Source organism: Rhinatrema bivittatum, chromosome 5 (assembly GCF_901001135.1).
Source record: "Rhinatrema bivittatum chromosome 5, aRhiBiv1.1, whole genome shotgun sequence".
Lineage (NCBI taxonomy): Eukaryota > Metazoa > Chordata > Amphibia > Gymnophiona > Rhinatrematidae > Rhinatrema > Rhinatrema bivittatum.
In genome coordinates, this window is record NC_042619.1 from 73,562,471 (window position 1) to 73,583,585 (window position 21,115).

The 21,115-nt window shown below is 44.4% G+C and overlaps 1 protein-coding gene across 6 annotated transcripts in view; it reads left to right on the top strand.

Annotated features, from left to right (window-relative positions):
* Positions 1-20,815, top strand: part of ELMOD1 (ELMO domain containing 1) — a 338,352-nt gene extending 317,537 nt beyond the window's left edge. For 5 of the 6 annotated variants that reach the window (XM_029602451.1, XM_029602452.1, XM_029602450.1 and 2 more), the window contains exon 12: positions 19,805-20,815. In XM_029602451.1, coding sequence (XP_029458311.1) covers positions 19,805-19,977 — 173 coding nt within the window. In that variant the 3' untranslated portion in view covers positions 19,978-20,815. Of the gene's footprint in view, positions 1-3,013; positions 3,117-19,804 lie in introns of all 6 variants that reach the window. The other variant, XR_003856879.1, reaches the window with a different exon arrangement.
* Positions 20,816-21,115: the final 300 nt, after the last annotated feature.

Genomic DNA, 21,115 nt, shown 5'->3' on the forward strand with positions numbered 1-21,115 from the left:
CATGTGTTTAAATGTGTAATTAAGAGCCTATATAAGTGAGAGAGAAAAAACATGTGTATATGTGAGTACTGAGAGCATGTGTGTATAGGTGTGTCATTGAGAGCCAGTGTGAGAGAGAGCGCTGGTATGTGACTGAGAGAGGAGAAAGTTCCTAGCAAACCACCCCTCCTCCTGCTAATTCAGAACAATCTCAGGACACCTGGATATCAAACGTTCCCAGGTATGCAGAGCAAAAAAAATTTTTGTATCCTTATTATTTTTCATTACTGGGTCTTTGTGTCTGCTATTTTGAAATATTTTGTTGGTATCTGGAAATGTTTTATATGAGTTTTTAATTATTGGATATTCCACTCCTCAGCTGTTTCGAAATATGTTCTTTTTGTTAATACAGTTTTACTGCTGATGATTTTATATTTCTTGATTTGTTTTATAAGGATGGGTGATTCTTTTTTCCTTTGTTACACTGCATACAGAGACTCTGGCTTGTTGCAGTTTCCAATTCAGTTTTTTCTGCATGCTTCTTGTTATGCATTTTGGTCTCTTTATTCTATGTTAGGTGAGGGACAGCACGTGATTCAGGTGAGGTTTTCTGCTGGCGTGTAGTTTCTGTGTAGGACTCTATAGCAGCCTGACTTGGTCCGTTTTCCTAATAGGAGATGTATTGGTGTCTTAAGGCCTGGTGTAATATTTTCAGAGACTTATTGTACTTTAAAAGTGTGATCTTACATAAAATGCACACATTTACTTGTATTTAGTTTTAAACATATTGTATGGCTCTCATGGAATTACATTTTAAAATATGTGGCGTTTATGGCTCTCTCAGTCAAAAAGGTTCCTGACCCCTGGTCTAACGACTCATTCACTGCGTTCTCGAGCTACTTCCTGGGCGAACATTCAATTGTTCTCTCCGTAGGAGATTTGCAGTGCCGCCACTTGGACGTCCTTACCTACTTTTGATCGACACTACCGCCTGGCTGTGCGAGCTCCGCTCTTTGGTTCTTTTGGTCTACCAGTGCTTCGAGTGGGACTGTCTCGATCCCACCCGGTTTAGGGGAGCTTTGGTACATCCCACAGTCTGGACTGATCCGGGTACGTATAGGGAAAGGAAAATTAGTTCTTACCTGTTAATTTTCGTTCCTGTACTACCACGGATCAGTCCAGATGCACTTCCCTGTTTATCTCTCTTTCTGTCCTCTCGAAGCTTGTTCTTGCAGGTTGCAGTTCTTTTTAAGACGTCATTTTGTGCAACAATACTGAGCAAATACACCGGAAGCCTTGGTTGTCCAAGTACCAAGTATATGCAAGAGCAGTTAGGCATAACGGGGCGGATTTTAAAAGGCGCGCGAATAGCCTACTTTTGTTTGCGCTCCAGGCGCAAACAAAAGTAAGCTGGATTTTAGTAGATACACGCGGAGCCGCGCGTATCTGCTAAAAACCTGGATCGGCGCGCGCAAGGCTATGGATTTTGTATAGCCGGCATGCGCCGAGCCGCGCAGCCTACCCCCGTTCCCTCCAAGGCCGCTCCGAAATCGGAGCGGCCTCGGAGGGAACTTTCCTTTGCCCTCCCCTCACCTTCCCCTCCCTTCCCCTACCTAACCCACCCGCCCGGCCCTGTCTAAATCCCCCCCTTACCTTTGTCGGGGGATTTACGCCTCCCAGAGGGAGGCGTAAATCCCCGCGCGCCAGCGGGCCTCCTGCGCGCCGGGCCGCGACCTGGGGGCGGGTACGGAGGGCGCGGCCACGCCCCCGGGCCGCCCTGGGCCGTAGCCACGCCCCCGTACCCGCCCCCAAAACGCTGCCGACACGCCCCCGAAACGCCGCGACGACCGGTCCCGCCCCCGACACGCCCCCCTCGGAGAACCCCGGGACTTACGCGAGTCCCGGGGCTCTGCGCGCGCCGGGAGGCCTATGTAAAATAGGCTTCCCGGCGAGCAGGGCTCTGAAAATCCTCCCCAACATGTTTTGTTCATTGTTCTACAGTTGCTCTATTGAGCTTTATGGTTGCTTGCTTGATCCTACTCTGGTTTTGTTATTTTCTGCTTTGACATTCGTTATACTGAAGGGTTATAGCATAGGCTCTGTCCTCATATAGGATATCCTTCAAGTTTTAGTCTGTCTCCACCTGCTGGAAAGGAGGCTCAACCCACAGTCTGGACTGATCCGTGGTACTACAGGAACGAAAATTAACAGGTAAGAACTCATTTTCCTTTGTAATACGAATCAGCCTGTAGCTTGCTAATCACCCATATGTGAGGACTATCATCCTGCTTGTCCTGGGATAAAGCAAAATTGCTTACCTGTAATAGGTGTTATCCCAGGACAGCAGGATGTAGTCTTTACGAAACCCACCAGCCACCCCTGCGGAGTTCGGTCCGCATACGTTTCTTATTTTATTTTATTTTTCACTTGCACTTTTTGCTACAAACGAGACTGAAGGGAGACCCTGTGGACACAGGGATCATGGCATGCTGGGCATGCTCAGTGCACTCAGTGTGCCAGTCAAAGCTTTTTAGAAACTTTTGACAGAAGGTTTTCCGTGTTAGGGCTCCATCCACTGACATCACCCATATGTGAGGACTACATCCTGCTGTCCTGGGATAACACCTATTACAGGTAAGCAATTTTGCTTTACTCACTATAGGCATACATGTATCTGGCATTTTCAAGTCAATTTCCTTTGCTGGTATTCCTTCTTTCATGTTGGCCTGCTGAGCTAGATTTTGAGTCCTTCTATTTCTCAAAGGTAGATAGAAAGCTTTATTCACTATAGACATACATGTATCTGGCATTTTAAGTGACTGTCAAACATATTCCTTAAACAGATCAATCGTGCCATCTGTGTTATAACAGGAAAATTTAGAATAAGCAAGTTCAATAACCACATGTTATTCTCCAGGTATTCCAGTTTTTTAGTATACATTGATTCATACTGAATTAAATTGGTTTGTATTTTCTCTATTTTGTTCAATCTTATTTCAACTTCTTATATTCTTTGTTTTTGGCATTCTATCAGATCAGAATTCTTCTTAAGAGTTTTATTTGTTTCCATTTCTACACCCGTCAGAGTTGTTACCGCTGCCTCAAGCCTCATTATCGCACTCCATAGTGTATCAAAGGTAATATTCACAGGTTTTGTAATTTTAATCTTACTGCTCTGGGTTTTTGATGTGTCCCCATCGGATCGGTGACTAACTGCTTCAAGGGCTCCAGAAGATAATTCTCCCAGACTTTCTGGGGTAGAAGTAATCAGATTTGCCATCTGTTTAGGAGATGGCATCCTCGCAGTGGCCTGCAGCTCCTCTGCGATTCCAGGAATCTTACCAGTTCTCCCGGCTCTCTTTTCTTCAGTTAGTCGCATTTCCGTGCTCTCTCGGAGCCTCTCCGTCTCTGGAGCGTCTTCATCCAAGACTGCTCCCAGAGGTGTAGGTGTCGCCTGTGCTTCCGGGGTTAAAGAGATCTTCTCTGCCAAAGGAGGAGTGCCCCGCTCTAGGTGCTCCTCCACTGTGACAGTCGCTCTGGGCGTCTGAACAGGGGTCGCCGAAAAACATTCCTCTATTCTCTTCTGAACCATCTCTAATTGTTTAGATTGCATAGGCTCTACTCCTCTGAGTTTAGAGTGCAAGGGTGTTAGCAGCCTAGGTAAAACTTCAACCTTGCCATGCCTTCTGCTCATATTTTAAATAAGTAAAATAAAATAATTAAAACTCAGTAATCATGATGACTTTTACCACTACTTTTCCCAGAACAACCTCTAAAAACTCATAATTGAAAATCATTCTTTTATTTATTTAATTATTTAATTATTTATTTACTCAATTTTCAAATACTCTTACAGATTTTACTTTTATAATCCTCAAAAGAAAATGGAAACATTAACAATATTTCCCAAAAAACAATACAATAAAAATACATAAACAAACATATGTTTCCATTCCAAGTCATAAAGAAAGATAAAAGTGATACCAAACACATTAGAGCATAATGACTACTTCTCTATATCTTAAAGACTTCACTAGGAGGATAACAATTCTGAATCTTAATTCTAACTCCTGTTAGGTTCGGGTGGTTTAACTTCACTTTTGCAATTTCCTAAACAATTCTTCAATTCTGATGGCTCATAAAAAATATAATTATTTTTTTTATATTGAAGAATACATTTACAAGGATACCTTATCTTTATAATAGCACCCAATGATTTAGCTTCTTGGATCATTCCAACAAATAATTTTCTTCGATTTTGAGTCTCTTTCATTATATCGTGTTAGATCCATACCTTCTGCCCACAATATAATTTATTCCGATTTCTTAGGAATAGTCTTAACACCACACAAGGCCCTCAATCGCACCCTCACCCCGGCAGACCCCCGCGCCGACCACGAGGCGCCGTTCCCGGACCACGGGCTCCTCCTTCAGCCCTCCCCCCCGGCCGGCAGCCACTAAAAACTAGCGCAGCACCGCCAATGAGAGCAGGGCCAGGAGGCCTTTAAATTACCCGCGGCGACGAAAACTCACCCTCTTCACCGACTTCTTCAGCGGGACGGGACCGTGCGAGGCCTGCGAAGCCGGCGCCGAGACCCACCGGGTAAGGCCCTCAATCGCACCCTCACCCCGGCAGACCCCCGCGCCGACCACGAGGCGCCGTCCCCGGACCACGGGCTCCTCCTTCAGCCCTCCCCCCGGCCGGCAGCCACTAAAAACTAGCGCAGCACTGCCAATGAGAGCAGGGCCAGGAGGCCTTAAAATTACCCGCGACATCTTGGCGTCGCACGCCAGGCGTCGCACGCCTAAGGAGCGAGACAAAGGGGCCTGCCCCTTTGTCTCGCCCCTTCGTCTCAGCCCCGAGAAAGCCAAGAACCTTACCCACAGACGAAACTACAGCACAAACAAATGCCAATCAGCCATGGACAAACGGATTTTTCTGACCGGATAAAGCCATAACGCACCGACCACTTTCAAACATCTAAACCAATCCTTTCCAGCCACAATACAACACACCCTTCACTATCTCGCCAGCGTCCATCAACTAAAATCAAATGCCTAACTAGCCCTCACAGAATCCACTCCAGCAGTTCTAGCATCCATCCCAGCAGCTCCAACATACACTCCAGCAGTTCCAGCATCCATTCCAGCAGTTCCAGCATCCATTCCAACAGCTCCAGCATCCACTCCAGCAGTTCCAGCATCCATCCTAGCAGACTCAGCATGTATCCAGTCACAGACCTACCCCTACTCATAACCTCTAGCAAACCAGCATATAATGATACACAGCCATTCCATCCCCATACTCAAGAGAAAACCCAGAAATAACTCTCCACCAGACCCCATTCAGACACCCAGACAACAAAGACTCATCAACATCATGACATCTCCCATTACACAACTCCTCGGCCTTTCATTATTCACTTTAACCTTATTCAATGCTCAGTCACTGTCCAAAAAAATGCACCTTCTAAATGATTACCTAATTGACAACAAACCCTGACATATGTGCAATAACGGAAACATGGCTAAAACCCACGGACATATCATTAACAAACCAACTACCTACACAATCCTTCGACCTCTTCTCAATACCTAGACCGAAAAAGAAAGGAGGAGGAATTCTACTTGCTGCAAAAAAACAATTGGGTATAACACTACAACAATCATACTCCACCTCAAAACTTGAATGCTCCATATTCAAATCTCAACATCTACAAATATTCCTCATCTACGCCACACCAGGAACTCTAGAGGCTAACCCCTCCCCTCTAATAGAGATGATAGCCAAACATCTAAATTCAGACAAACCAACCATCATACTGGGAGACTTCAACATTCACGTAGACTCCACCCCTCAATCCACTAACTGCGAAACCTTCCTTACCTCCCTCAGTCACCTTGGATTCACACAAATAATCAGCGGGCCCACTCACAAAGCAGGTCATACATTAGACCTCATATTTATCAATGATAGCTGGTCCATCCATACAAATCCCACCTGCACGCCAATCCCATGGTCAGACCACCAGCTTATAGACACAACCCTCAAAATGAAAAACACACCTCCTCCAAACATCTCCAAAACCACCATTCATTTCAGGAAACCATGCGCACTGGAGTTACTCAACAAACAATGCTCCAAAGACCTCAAACAAATTGACCTCAGACGCCAACACAGCCACCACTTCATGGATCAAACTCACGAACAAAATAGCTGATCAACTCTGCCCAACCTCCTCAAAAGAAATCCAACCGACACGAGACAACAGAAAACCATGGTTCACCCCGGAACTCAAAACCCTGAAACAGAAACTATGAAACAAAGAACAAAGCTGGAGAAACAACCCTTCTCCCACATCCAGACTTGACTACAAAGCCACCCTCAACACCTACAGAAACGCCATACACAAAACAAAAAAGGACTTCTATGCAAAAAGAATTCATAACTTCATCTTCGACTCGAAGGCTTTATTCTCCTACGTTTCATCACTCACCAAACCAACACCACCATCCATTCCAGACCATCTAGCGCTCAGTAAGGCCAACGAACTAGCCACCTACTTCAAAACAAAAATCTCAAACCTCACCCTCTCCCTTACAACCCACCAAACGCTTCCAACACCTCATAGCACATACCAACTCACTCTGAATTCTAGACTAGAGTCATTCGAGCCCACATCAGCCATGGAGATTGAAAATTTACTTAAAAAAATTAAACCATCGGCACATCCCTCGGACCCACTCCCTACTAATTTGCTCACTGCCATCTCTAGCACCGTCGCAAAACCTATTGCAGAAATCAATACCTCCTTAGCCATGGGCACAGTTCCTAATCAGCTAAAACTTGCAATCCTCAAACCCCTACTGAAAAAACCAACTGCATCACCCATGGACCCAGCCAACTACAGACCCATTGCAAACCTGCCCCTGATCTCCAAACTGATGGAAAAAAGCGGTAAATAAACAACTTTCCGAATACCTCGAGGAGCACAGCATTCTTTCCCCGGCACAATATGGTTTTCGCAAATTTCGAAGCACAGAGTCCCTTCTGCTTTCCCTCACTGATAATTTACTTTTGAACCTGGAGAAAAAACAGTCATTCTTACTGGTCCTACTAGACCTATCTTCAGCATTCGACACGGTAAATCACTCACAACTCCTAGAACAACTATCAAACATAGGAATCAAAGGCACAGCCCTCTGTTGGTTCAAATCGTTCCTATCCAACAGGTATTACAAGGTCAGAATCAACAACAAGGAATCTGACCCCATCCTATCAGACCAAGGCGTACCACAAGGTTCATCCCTCTCCCCTACCCTGTTCAACGTTTACCTCCTCCCCCTCTGCCATTTGCTATCTCAACTCAAGCTTACTCATTACCTCTATGCAGACGACATCCAGATCCTAATCCCCATCACAGAATCAATTCAAAAAACCTTCGTCTACTGGAGAATTGTCTTAAACCAATTAAACAACTACTCTCCAGCCTAAACCTGATTCTAAACTCCAGCAAAACAGAGCTGCTACTAATCTCACACAACCCGAACAACCACCCACCTAGTCTGGCACAAACCACATCTTTAAACATGGAGCTCTCTGCAGACGTCAGGAATTTAGGAACTTGGCTTGACAATCAACTTAACCTTAAAAATTCATAAACACAACCACCAAGGACTGCTTCTTTAAACTACAGGTCCTAAAGAAACTAAAGCCACTCCTTCACTTCAATGACTTTCGCCTCGTTCTTCAATCCATTATTTTTTCGAAACTTGATTACTGCAACTCAATCTTACTGGGCCTCCCCTCCAACAGCATCAAACCCCTACAGATGGTACAAAACGCCGCAGCCAGAATCCTAACTAACACTAATAGAAGAGACCATATTACCCCCATCTTGAGCTACCTCCACTGGCTACCCATCAAACAGAGAATCATATATAAAACCTTAACCATTATCCATAAAACAATTCATAACGTCGCACCTATATCTCTACAAACTCAACTTCGCCTACACTCATCGGCCAGACCCATCAGAAGCGCCTACAAAGGCACATTAGTCGCAGCTCCCGCCAAATCAACGCTAAGAAAAAGAGCACTATCCACTGCGGGACCACATCAATGGAATGCGCTCCCACCAGACATAAGACTCGAACCCAACCTACCAGAGTTCAAAAAAAGGTTAAAAACCTGGCTCTTCAGGCAAGCGTTCCAATTCCCAGAGTGTAACTAGGCACCTCCTCCTGTCTTTCAGATCCAACCATTGCAAGGTGTCACAAACACATTGACACTCAAATTCATACACGGACTTGATTATTCGCAATATCTATTTATTTAAGTCATCCTTCTCATATTATATTATTTAACCGATTACTTGCAGACTATATACGCTACTAAAGTTCCTTGTAAAATGTGAACACAAATAATGTTATAATAATATTATCTGTTTGTTAAATACTATTGTTACTTTCACTGTTCCTTGTAATAATGTTCAATAGTTGATTGTTATTGTTCTATGTTCTATGTAAAAAACCCCAGTCTAACCTCCCAGACCAGGGCAACCTTTTCGTTACTTGTAAACCGGACTGATTTGTATTGCATACAGGAATTCCGATATATAAAAATTAAAAATAAATAAATAAATATCCCTATCTATGGGGTTAACAAATGATACCAATAACGTTCCCCTAAAATCTATTTGTTCCTCACTTGGTGTTTCTAAGAAGGCCGTTAAATCTGCTTCGATATTTACATTTAAGCCCCTATCTACTGACTCTAAAGTATTTTTTAATGTTGGGGCATAATAAACCTTAGTTGTTAATGGTATTTTTTCTGCAGATATTAACAGTATTTCCATTAAGTATTTCTTAAGTTGTTCTTTCGGTGATATCAACTTTATAAATGTGGAAAGTTTAATATTCTCAAATTTAAATAACGCCTATTTTTCTCTAAATTTTCTACTTTCCTTCTCATTAATTTATCAGAGCAAATCAAATTAACTTGGACCTGTTGAACAGCCTTTAACTGATCTGAAACTTCTTTTATCTTTTCCTCACATTTATTAACCCCTGATAGAGATCCCATTATCATTTTCTGTGAGTTATTTACTACATTTGTTAACGAAGAGATGGAACCCTCCAATGTTACTAGTGCATTCCATATAGTATCTAAAGTTATTTTATCTGGTTTTATCAATTTTTGCACCGTGAGGTCAACATTTATCCCTCCCTCCCGACATATTTCTGAAATCTTACTGATTTCTAATGCAGGGTCACCTTCCCCCCTCAGATCTTCCCCATTCACCTCAGACCCAGGTCCCTCCTCTGAGTTCATTCTTTCTCCTACCATTTGTGAGAAGTCCCGAACTGGATCCTGAGAATTGGTATGGAACGGGGGTGAAGGTGTTACAGGAGCACCGGGACTTAAAGATGGTTCTTCCATGAGAGGCTGGTTATGCTCTTTACCTGACCTCTCCGCGGATTCTCCCGGGGACGAAACAGCAACCGGTGTAAAATATCCTTCAATCAGAGGCTGTGAGGGAACTGCTATCGATGGAACAGAGGATTCCAAACGAAGTCATCCCTTACGCTTCGTATGAGGCATTTCCAATCGCAAAAAGATCAAAATGAAGGTATTTGAGCCGGCCTCTCCTATATACAATATTGGTATCCTTTTAAACGGAGGTTTCAGAGCTAGATAAAGTTTTATTTCATTTTCAAAGTCTTCACCGAAGTCTAAAGCGAAGTCGAAGCAAAGTCGCGGAGTCGAGAGCAGTGAAAGGAGAGTGAGAAAACAACCAGGGCTTACCGGGGGTGAGGACTGCTATCCCGGCCCCGACGGCGTCCCTGACACCTCCCCCTCTGACGTCACTGGACCGGCGGGGTTTTTAAACTGGGTCCATTTCTTCATTTTCGAGGTCGAGGAGTCGAGAGCAGTGAAAGGAGAGAGAGAAAACAACCAGGGCTTACCGGGGGTGAGGACTGCTATCCTGGCCCCGACGGCGTCCCTGACACCTCCCCCTCTGACGTCACTGGACCGGCGGGGTTTTTAAACCGGGTCCATTTCTTCATTTTCGAGGTCGAGGAGTCGAGAGCAGTGAAAGGAGAGAGAGAAAACAACCAGGGCTTACCGGGGGTGAGGACTGCTATCCCGGCCCCGACGGCGTCCCTGACACCTCCCCCTCTGACGTCACTGGACTGCTGGTCCTTTAAATTAGGTCCTCAAGCGGCGCGGCGCGTCCGCCGGCGCGTCGCTGAAGCTGAAAATCATTCTTTTAAATATTAAAATTTGTTTTATATGTATCTCTCTTTCTCTCTCCCTCTATATATATATATTAATATATTATATACATAATGCAAATGTTTCAGAAATTGATACAGTAAATATTTGATTTTTGAGGGTGAACTGCAAAAAATAAATCAAGAAATACATAAATTAATGAAAATCATATTTCATTGGCTGTAGGTAATCTATGAAACAGCTGGCTCAGATGTTTCCCCTTAATACTCATTATACAAAGAAAATTAAAATCCTGTTGTCACCTCAGTAACAGACTCCTTTCATTACCATGCATTTTGTGGAATAACCTAAGACCCCACAAAAAAAGTTATTCATTCTATATAGAAAACCTGATATATCAGACGCACTAATTCCCAGAGCTACAGCTATGCTTATGGAAAAAGCAGCAATGCATATATTATACCAGGCCCTAGAAAACCTATACTACTACTACTGCTATTTATTTATTTATTACTCTGGTCTACATTTGAAAACATTTTCTGCTGACCTAATTATTTTTGCTGATTTTACCCAAATGAAAGGTGCTGATTCCAAATATGAAGTCCAAAAATATGCAATACGTCAACTCTTTTCACAAATGTGAAATGTTTGATTAAAGATTATAAAGTCGAATATGAAGGGTAATAAGAAGTTCTGAAGAAGCGATAGCACATAATATATTTGTTTCATACAAAAAATGAGTCTATCGCCTAACCAAGAGAGCAGTAGTTGTGTAAATTTTAATAGTTAGGGAGAAATTTCCTCTTTTTGGATGCTCTGGAATAGTTATAATCAGGGTTGTCACACTGTAAACACCAGCAGTAGTCTGCCATCATGTTTGAGTTCCATCTGCCTTGATATCTATGTTCCATGGTCTTGATGGAAGCGTTCGCAACCAAAACAAGAGGATCAGTTGAACACCAGGCGTTCTTTATTTTGCAAAAACATTAAAAAAGCCCGACTCAGGCCGAGTTTCGCTCTTTGAGCTGCTTCAAGGGCCTCATTTTCTAAACGGATCACACGAGATAAGGGACATTTCGCTGCGAAATGGGGGGCGGAGTTTTCCCCAGAAGAGGAGGAGTCGGGGCGTCACCGGGGCCGACTCCGCGAAGACACCGCGGACAACGAAAAGGTAAGGCCCTTTTCGCGTCCAAGTTCGCGCCCAATAGCTACACCTTCTATGGTGGTGCTATTGGGTGCGAAACCGGCAGCGATTGCACCGCAACGGTGCGATCGCTGCCGGCTAGCTCAGGCCCGCCCCCCATTTCGGCCCCCCGCCCCTCATTCCCTAAAGTATCGCAGGCCTGCGATACTTTAGAAAATGAGGCCCTCAGGGGCTAACAGAACAAAACAAATACAAACACATATAAAAACATATAAATGTGAATTTAAACATATACATCAGATATAAATATTGAAATTATATAAAATATATAAAATAAAAAATACAGACAGAAATATTAACGTTAGATACCACTTAATGCCAAAAATCGTGGTGACATGGTCTAAAAGGACCTAATTCTTTATATGAAAAGTGTCTAAGTCCATATGCGCCTATATCTGTGTCCATATATAATTAAACAATTTTTTAAATACCTATTACGTGTAATGCCGGTGGTTTGTCTCCATGCAGCAGTTCAGCCTCTTTAGAAATATTTAATCAATTGCCTTCAGGACAAACAGTGGGGAATACTGTAACACATTAAAACCACTTACTGAAATAAAGTATCTTAAAACAATAAATCTCATGGATGTCTATCTAGACTTAGGAAAACAGTGCTCTAAAACACTTTAGCTGCTGGCATGCAATAAAACAAGGTTACTAAAACTCGAAGTTAAAGGCATAAAATATATTTAAAACTGCTGAGTTAATAAAGTCATCTCATAGATGTGTACCTAGACTTGCTTTTTTGGACCTTCCTTGATGGAAGCGTTCTCCGTGTTCTTCACTCATAGCTCCGAGATTTGAGGGGAAGTAGTTCAGGTGGCTATCAAGGAAATGCAATTTGACACTCATGTTTGATCCCAGTCTTTGAAAAGCAATCAACAAATTTTGAACTAAAAAGTTATAATTTTCGGCCCTGAAGTTGCCAAGAAAGTCTGTAATCACGTCAGAAAAAGCAGATCAAGCATAAATAATAATGTTATGTTATTGCTATAAGAGTTTGAGTAGACAGCGTTTTGCGGAAAACCAGACATGACTGGAGGAAACGGATGTGATTTTTTGATTCAGCACACTAAAATACATAAAGATCACATGTTATCTTGTAGTCAGCAAAATTGATGTAGACCAGTGTTATACTTGATATTCTTCATTTTTATCTAGTGAGCACAAAGCAAATTCCATAAAATTACTAAATAAATACATGGAAAGTTACAACCTCCAATACAAAACATACAAGCACAAAAGATAATCAAATAGTCTTAATTTATAGGCCAAATTTATTCAAGCAATAAACTGTTGGAGCTTGCGTCGGCCTCAAGCTCGGGACGCTCAAGGCTTGGCAATCCTGTTGCGCTGACGATGGAACGAAGCGCAACAGAGGGCTCTCCAACGTGGAACAAGGAGAATGTGTTCCCTTGCGGTGAAGACAGTCCAAGCCTGGGAATCAGGAACCTCGAATCCTCCACTGACCTGCACGCCCATGAGACCACCACAGCCTGAAGTCAACAGGAGGCACACGGGACCATGGTGGAGCTCATCCTACCACGACCCACTGACAACAGGAGGCCCTGTGTATATGTGTGTGTCTGTGAGAGTGTGTGTGTCTATGAATGCCTGTGTGTTTGTGTGAGTGATTGTGTATGTTTGTGTGTCTGTGAGAGCCTATGAGTCACATCTCCCGGCATCCTCCTCAAGCCTTTAATCTTCTGCTCCTCTCCCGGCAGCTCTCTCTTCTCCGGTGGACTCCAAGGAATCGGCTGCTCGGGCCTGCGTGATCGGTGCTGCAAGCCCGTCGGGGTAAGGCCTTTGAGTTCACCCTTCCCCCCAACGGGCTCCATGCCAACCACGAGGCTCCTTTCTTCGGCCCTCCGACCCTCCAGGCCCAACTTACCAGCGCGTCCTCTGTGCAGCAGGCAGCCAACCACCATCCAGGCGCAGCGGTGACATCATCTCCCGGCGTCCTCCTCAAGCCTTTAATCTTCGGTTCCTCTCCCGGCGGCTCTCTCTTCTCCGGTGGACTCCGAGGGATCGGCTGCTCAGGCCTGCGTGATCGGCGCTGCAAGCCCGTCGGGGTAAGGCCTTTGAGTTCACCCTTCCCCCCAACGGGCTCCACGTCAACCACGAGACTCCTTTCTTCGGCCCTCCGACTCTCCAGGCCCAACTTACCAGCGCGTCCTCGGTGCAGCAGGCAGCCAACCACCATCCAAGCGCAGCGGTGACATCATCTCCCGGCATCCTCCTCAAGTCTTTAATCTTCGGCTCCTCTCCCGGCGTCGCACACCGGGCGTCGCACGACAAAGGGGCTCGCTCCTTCGTGCGCCCCCAAAGCGCCCACTACTCCGGTGAATTCAATTTTAAACCCTCTTGTGCTATTACCCCGCAAGTACCCGCATAGTGCATTTATCAGACCGTTCTTCAACCTCTCTTATCCCTATCCATCACAGTTTCTCCTCACCTTTCTCTCCCCCCTTAAATTCCCCTCTCACAAGAAACTGTCACTGGTTCCCCATCCGCCAATCCTCCCACGCTCTACCCTTTCAAAATGCCACCATTTGTATGCAACTGTCCTTTCCCCCTCCAGCAGAAATATCCTCAAAACATCTCACACTCTAAACCCCTTTCTCATTCACAAATGCAAAGGAGACTTACACCCATTTTGATTTCCCCCCTCACTCAATTCCTTGGCCTCTCTCTAATTTCAATACTACTCTTCAACGTACAATCCCTCGAAAAGAAAACCTACTTACTACACGACCTCTTAACCAACCATAACCCCAAAATCTGCGCTATAACTGAAACATGGTTTAAGGCCCACGATTCCCCCCTCATCAGCCAGCTCCCTACAGACTCCTACAACTTTTTCTCCATTCCCCGCAGAAAGAAGAGAGGTGGTGGCCTTCTCCTCACCGCCAAGAATGAATTCAATCTCTTATCCCAAAAATGCCCTCTACCCAGCCAATACGAAATTGGCTTCTTTAAATCCAAAGTCCTCCAAATCTGCCTTATCTACATCCACCCCCCCCCCCCCCCCCGGCTTGCTAGAAAATGACTCATCCCCTCTCATTGAATTCTTTGCTGACAATCTCTCTCTAGACCTTCCTACCCATCCTCCTTGGCGATTTTAAACTACACGTAGATACCACTCCTCAATCCCCTGCCTGTGAAGCGTTCATCTCCTCACTAGAAGCCATGGGTTTCACACAGATCATACACTCCCCCACCCACAAGGCCGGACACACGTTAGACCTCATTTTTACTAACTCTGCTGTCACTACCATTAACTCCCCCTCATGCCTCGCCGTACCTTGGTCCGACCACTCCATCATTCAAACCACCCTTGCATTGCAACAGTCCCCCCTGCCTGCTCCCACCCAAACACATTCCTTCAAATACCGTAAATCATGCCCACTAGACACCCTCACAACAGCATGCTCAGACATCTCCAACCAACTGGACCTTTCCTCGGCTGACAATGCCTTCACCTCCTGGTTTGATAGCACCCTTAATATAGCAAACACACACTGCCCTATCACTGTGAAAACTATCAAACCTGCTTATCCAAATAGGAAACCTTGGTACTCAACTGAACTCAAGAAGCTCAAAACCCTCCTCAGAACATCAGAAAGACAATGGCGCAGACATCCCTCCCCAGCATCTAAAACAGCCTACTACCAACTCATGCACAAATACAGGAAAGCTACTCTCGCGTCCAAACGAGAATACTATGCCACAAAGATCCATAGATTCCAATACAACCCCAAGGTGCTCTTTTCTTTGATCTCCAGCCTCATCAACTCCTCCAATACACTAACACAATCCTCCTCCACAAAAAATCGATGCAATGAACTTGCACACTTTTTCCAAAACAAAGTCTCATCCCTCACTGCACGTTTCTCCTCGAACCCAAACAACGTGACGCTGCCCACCTTCAACATCTCAGCCACTCTATCTTCCTTTGATGCATCCTCTTCCCTTGAAATAGAAAACATCCTGCAAAAGATGAGACCCTCCTCCCATCCCTCCGAAACTATTCCAACCAAACTTCTATCTATCCCCAAAGTCATTGCTAAACCGCTCTCCTCCATCTGCAACCTTTCATTAGAACAGGGCACTGTTCCCAACCTCCTAAAACAAGCGGTGGTCAAACCCATCCTTAAAAAACCCAGTCTTGATCCCTCCACTCTAGCCAGTTTTAGACCCATCTCCAACCTCCCTTTCCTGTCCAAAATCCTAGAAAAAATAGTCAACTCTCGCCTATCTGACTACCTTGAACAAAACAATGTGCTGCCTTCCACACAATACGGTTTCCGGAAAAATCTGAGCATCGAAAAACTACTACTTTCCCTGACTGACACCGTTATCAAAGGCTTCGATACAGGGAGTTCTTTTCTTATTGCCATGCTAGACATCTCTGCTGCTTTTGATACTGTAAATCACACTATCCTAATCAACATCCTCATCAATATTGGAATCTCCGGCACCGCCCTCTCCTGGATCAAATCATACTTACAAAATCGTCACTACACAGTCTCCACTGATAACAACGAATCCAACCCTATTAGCCTCAACCAAGGTGTGCCCCAGGGCTCCTCTCTCTCATCCACTCTTTTCAACATTTACATGCTTCCCCTCACTACCTTCCTCACCAAACTTGGCTTTGAACACTTCATCTACGCAGATGATGTTCAAATTCTTTTCCCCTTTGCCGACTCACTGCAAACTGCTCTCCAAAACTGGGAATCATGCCTGACTGCCATCAGCCAACTACTCACTGACATGCACCTTGCACTCAACCCCCAAAAAACTGTACTCCTCATCCTCTCCAACAAACGTCCCCTACCCTCAATTCCCCTCGCCTTTTCCGCTACGACATTCCCCGCTCACACCCGTAATCTGGGTGTCCTCATTGACAATCAACTCTCCTTCAAACCCTTCATCAAATCTATCCTAAGTGACTGCTATTTCAAACTACAAACTATAAAAAAAACTCAGACCTCTTCTCTACTTCACTGACTTTCGCACTGTACTACAATCTATTATATGCTCCAAAATTGACTACTGTAACGCTCTCTTCCTTGGCCTCCCTGCCACATACACCAAACCTCTTCAGCTCCTACAGAATGCCTCAGCACGCATCCTTACTAATTCTAAAAAATGTGACCACATTACACCAACTCTTATCGATCTCCACTGGCTACCTATACAATCTCGAATCCTTTTCAAAGCTCTCTCCCTCATCCACAAAAGTATCACTAATGAAAACTCTGGCTGGATCAACCCTCCTCTACTTCCTCGCACCTCCACCCGTCCAACCCGTGCTGCACTCCAAGGAACTCTCTGTACCCCCTCCATCAAATCCACTAACTCAGCTCCACAATGAACAGAGCCTTCTCCCTAGCTGGTCCCACCCTATGGAATTCCATGCCCCCCCGACCCTACGCACTGAAACCTCTACAGCCAAATTTAGAAAAAACTAAAAACCTGGTTGTTCGTACAGGCTATCCTTCCAATGTAAACCGCCCCTCCCTGAAACCACCTAACCATTACTTAGTACACCTCCTTGTTCAACCTGTACATATTGCTGCTACATCCTTTTAGTAGCAACACTATCCTTTTCTTCCTCTCCCCCTCTTTGCCCCCCCCCACTCTCTGATTTTAACGCTTTTACTACCTACGCTTTGTCAAATACTTTGTAATTTCCGTCTCTGTTTTCCAGTTACCGAATCGCACACCTTGTACGATTTGCCTCCTTGCCTTCCTAGTTTCCTATCTGTATTTCGACAATTTGTCTCCGACCATTGTAAATATTATTAATCTGTTTATTTAGAAGTTTGCTGTTCCTTAGTTCACAGTTACCGTTCTATGTAAAGGCAATGCCTAAAAGTTTTTAAGTTATCTGTAAACCGATACGATGTGCAAACGGTTGTCGGTATATAAAAGTTTCTAAATAAATATAGGTTCTCACAGGCACACATACACACACTCAACACATAATGTATTTATGAGGGAGAAAGAGCCTGTGTATGTGAGAGAGAGAGTGTGTGAGAGAATTAATGAGACATTGGGTGTGTGTGTGTGAGAGGGAAGATAACATTTTTTTCTCCCCCAATCCATGATGATCGCAGGGTGACTGGAAATCAAAAGATCCCAGATATGGAGAACAGGAGATATTTAAATCTTTATTAGTTTTAATTATTGGGTATAATTTGATGTTCTGCTCTTTTGAAATATTTAATTTTGGTGGGTGGGGGGGGGGGGAATAGAACATTTTTTATTATTGGATTTTTTATTCATCAGATGTTTAAAATATTTTATTAGTGTTTGGGAAATTTTGGATATTCTATTCATTAACTGGTTTGAAATATTTATTCATTTTTGGGTAAATATTAAAAGAAGCACACACACGTCCATGACCATGTGGTTCCCGGCACGCGCACATAAACACACAGATTTTATAACATACACACGCATGTTATAAAATCCGATACCCGCGCACCCCATTTTATATCTGTGTGCAAGTGGGGGATTTTCTTTAAAAGCGTGTGGCGACGCAATCGGGCATTCCCAGTTCCCTCCCAGTCCGCTCCAATAAAGGAGTGCAAAATGGTGCTTTCCTGGCCGGCCCCTGCCCCGGCCCACCCCTTTTCTAAACCCCCGACTCTTCCGCGCATGCAGGCAGATATGTGCGTGGCCAGGCCACATATATCTGCCAGGATTTGCGCGCACCGGGGATTTAAAATCCACCTTTTTATGAATGTGATTTTACTATTGGGGCGGATTTTAAGAGCCCTGCTCGCGTAAATCCGCCCGGATTTACGCGAGCAGGGCCCTGCGCGCCGGTAAGCCTATTTTACATAGGCCTACCGGCGCGCGCAGAGCCCCGGGACTCGCGTAAGTCCCGGGGTTTTCGGAGGGGGGCGTGTCGGGGGGCGGGCCCGGTCGTCGCAGCATTTCGGGGGCGTGTCGGCAGCGTTTTGGGGGCGGGTACGGGGGCGTGGCTACGGCCCGGGGCGGTCCGGGGGCGTGGCCGCGCCCTCCGTACCCGCCCCCAGGTCGCGGCCCGGCGCGCAGGAGGCCCGCTGGCGCGCGGGGAGTTACGTCTCCCTCCGGGAGGCGTAAATCCCCCGACAAAGGTAAGGGGGGGGGTTTAGACAGGGCCGGGCGGGTGGGTTAGGTAGGGGAAGGGAGGGGAAGGTGAGGGGAGGGCAAAGGAAAGTTCCCTCCGAGGCCGCTCCGATTTCGGAGCGGCCTTGGAGGGAACGGGGTAGGCAGCGCGGCTCGGCGCGCGCCGGCTATACAAAATCAATAGCCTTGCGCGCTCCGATCCAGGGATTTTAGTGGATACGCGCGGCTCCGCGCGTATCTACTAAAATCCAGCGTACTTTTGCTTGAGTCTGATGCGCAAGCAAAAGTAGGCTGATCGCGCTTCTTTTAAAATCTACCCCATTATGTAGAGGCTGGTTGTTGTGGATTCCAGTTCAGTTCTTCTTATCATGTTTCTGTTTATACTTTCTGATCTCTTCATTCTGTATTTGGTAAGGGTCTGTCTGTGTTCTGCCTGAGGGTTTACACCTGTTTATACTTGTTTTAGTACTATTGTATCTTAGGTTAAACTTGTTCATGTGAGAGTACCTTGTAATTTTTATCCAGTTTTATAATAAGCCAGTTATGACCTGGATTTTAAAAGCTCTATGTGCGTAAATCCGGAGGGCTAACACGCGCCGGACCTATTTTTAAAAAGCCTGGCCACGCGCGTATGTCCGGGGGCTTTGAAAAAGGGGCGGGGCGGGTTGAGAGTCTCCCAGCACAGCGGCCAATTGCCGCTGTACCGGGGGATCGTGTGCCGGCAGGCTACCGGCGCGCGCAAGCTGCCTACCCTGAGGCAGGCACAATAGGTATAATAAAAATTTTGGAGGGGTTTAGGTTAGGGCTGGGGGCGGGGAGGTTAAGGGAAGGGGAAGGGAGGTTAGTTTAGGGGGTTTGGAAGTTCCCTCCCAGGCTGTTCCGCAATTGGAGCGGCCTGGGAGGGAACTGAGGAGGGCCGCAGGCGTCGGCGCGCACAAGTTGCACTAATGTGCACCCCCTTGCGCGCGCCAATCCCCGATTTTATAACAGGTGCACACCGGCTTGCACATGTTATAAAATTGGGTGTCCATGTGTGCGCGCCGGTTAGCGCGCACCCATTAAAGGTGCAATATTTCAGTAGAAATTCATTGAATCATTCCTCAATATCTCAGTTAATCCCTTTGATCCAGTATGCATTATGATGTTTTTGTATAGTAAGTTGCTTGTATTTGATGAATGAGGTTGGGATAATTTTCTTTTGTGCTCTCTATCTCTTGTATAGTTCTTCAAATATTGGTTTATTTTGTCTCTTTTAGGCTATCTGATTAATGAGTTTCATAAATTTTGGATTGAAGAAGATCCCTTGGACATAATGGAGTTCAATCGTGTGCGAAATAAGTTTCACAAGAGAATCTTAAAACAACTTCAGTATCCAGACATGGCTTTGTGCCCTCATTTTGCTGCCTCTGAAAATGTAATTAATATATAGTTAGTTATTTACTTGATTTTAGTAAGAAAGAAACATTGCCTCACTGTTGCATCTGATCACAGCTTTGATCATTCTTAATATCCTAGCGACAATAGCGGTTGTAAGCATGCTTTTTAGTGCAGTATTCATCTATTTTTTGTGATAAATATTAAATCACCATACAAATAGTATTTCTAGAGGATTTCTCATTAAATGAGAGTTCATATTGCGGCATTTTGCAGTGTTACATTTTAAACCTACATGTGAAGAGAATTTTCTATTTTTTTAGATTTTTCCCATAACTCAGCACTGAAATGCTGTATTTCTGTAGCTTTGTTTTATACATGTGTGTTAATTAGTGTAGCCTTGTATTGTGAAAGTGTTTTAACTTTGGTGAAAGGATGTTGATTATCATATTGACATCTCAAGCAAAGGTCATCTCATCTAGATCATACTGTATGTAAACTGATTCAGAATATTGAAAATCAAACTTTTTATCCCAGAATTTATAAATACTTTTGAAAAATAAATGAGAATTATGAAAAACAAATATAATGGAGACAGTCCATTTTGAATGTATTTTGTACAAAAGACTAGTGAAAACTTTATTGCAGTACACTTCACATACAGTAAAGATGGTAAGGGCCAGATTAAAACTTGTCAGGCCAGCATCTATCTTTCATAGAAGGAAACAAGCACCAAAAAATGAGTCAGTCAGCTTTTAACAATCCTTCTCCCCTATGTGTTAGACTTATGTATTGCTTTGGCAAGTTTGAATCCAACCCTAAATTATTTTCTTATTACTGAATACCAAATGTATGACTGTAATACACCTAACAACCAAAGCAAGAGAGGGAAAAGGATCAATCGTCCAATTCACACCTTTAACTGAATCATAGGCAAATGACAATATCATATAAATCTGTGCTTAGAAGTTTCAATCTGCGGCCTCTCGCCTCTCAATGGGCCGCAAGCCTTAATCAGCTTACAAAGCAACATGTAATGTATAATCATTTATCGTCATCTGCACATATCAGTATTTAATCTATTTAAAGTGCAATAATTTCACCACAATTTTATTTCCAAACTACCCTAAAAAAGGTTGTAAATGTAAACCAAAAATTATACTTCCCACCAACATTAAAATCTGAAAATTTCC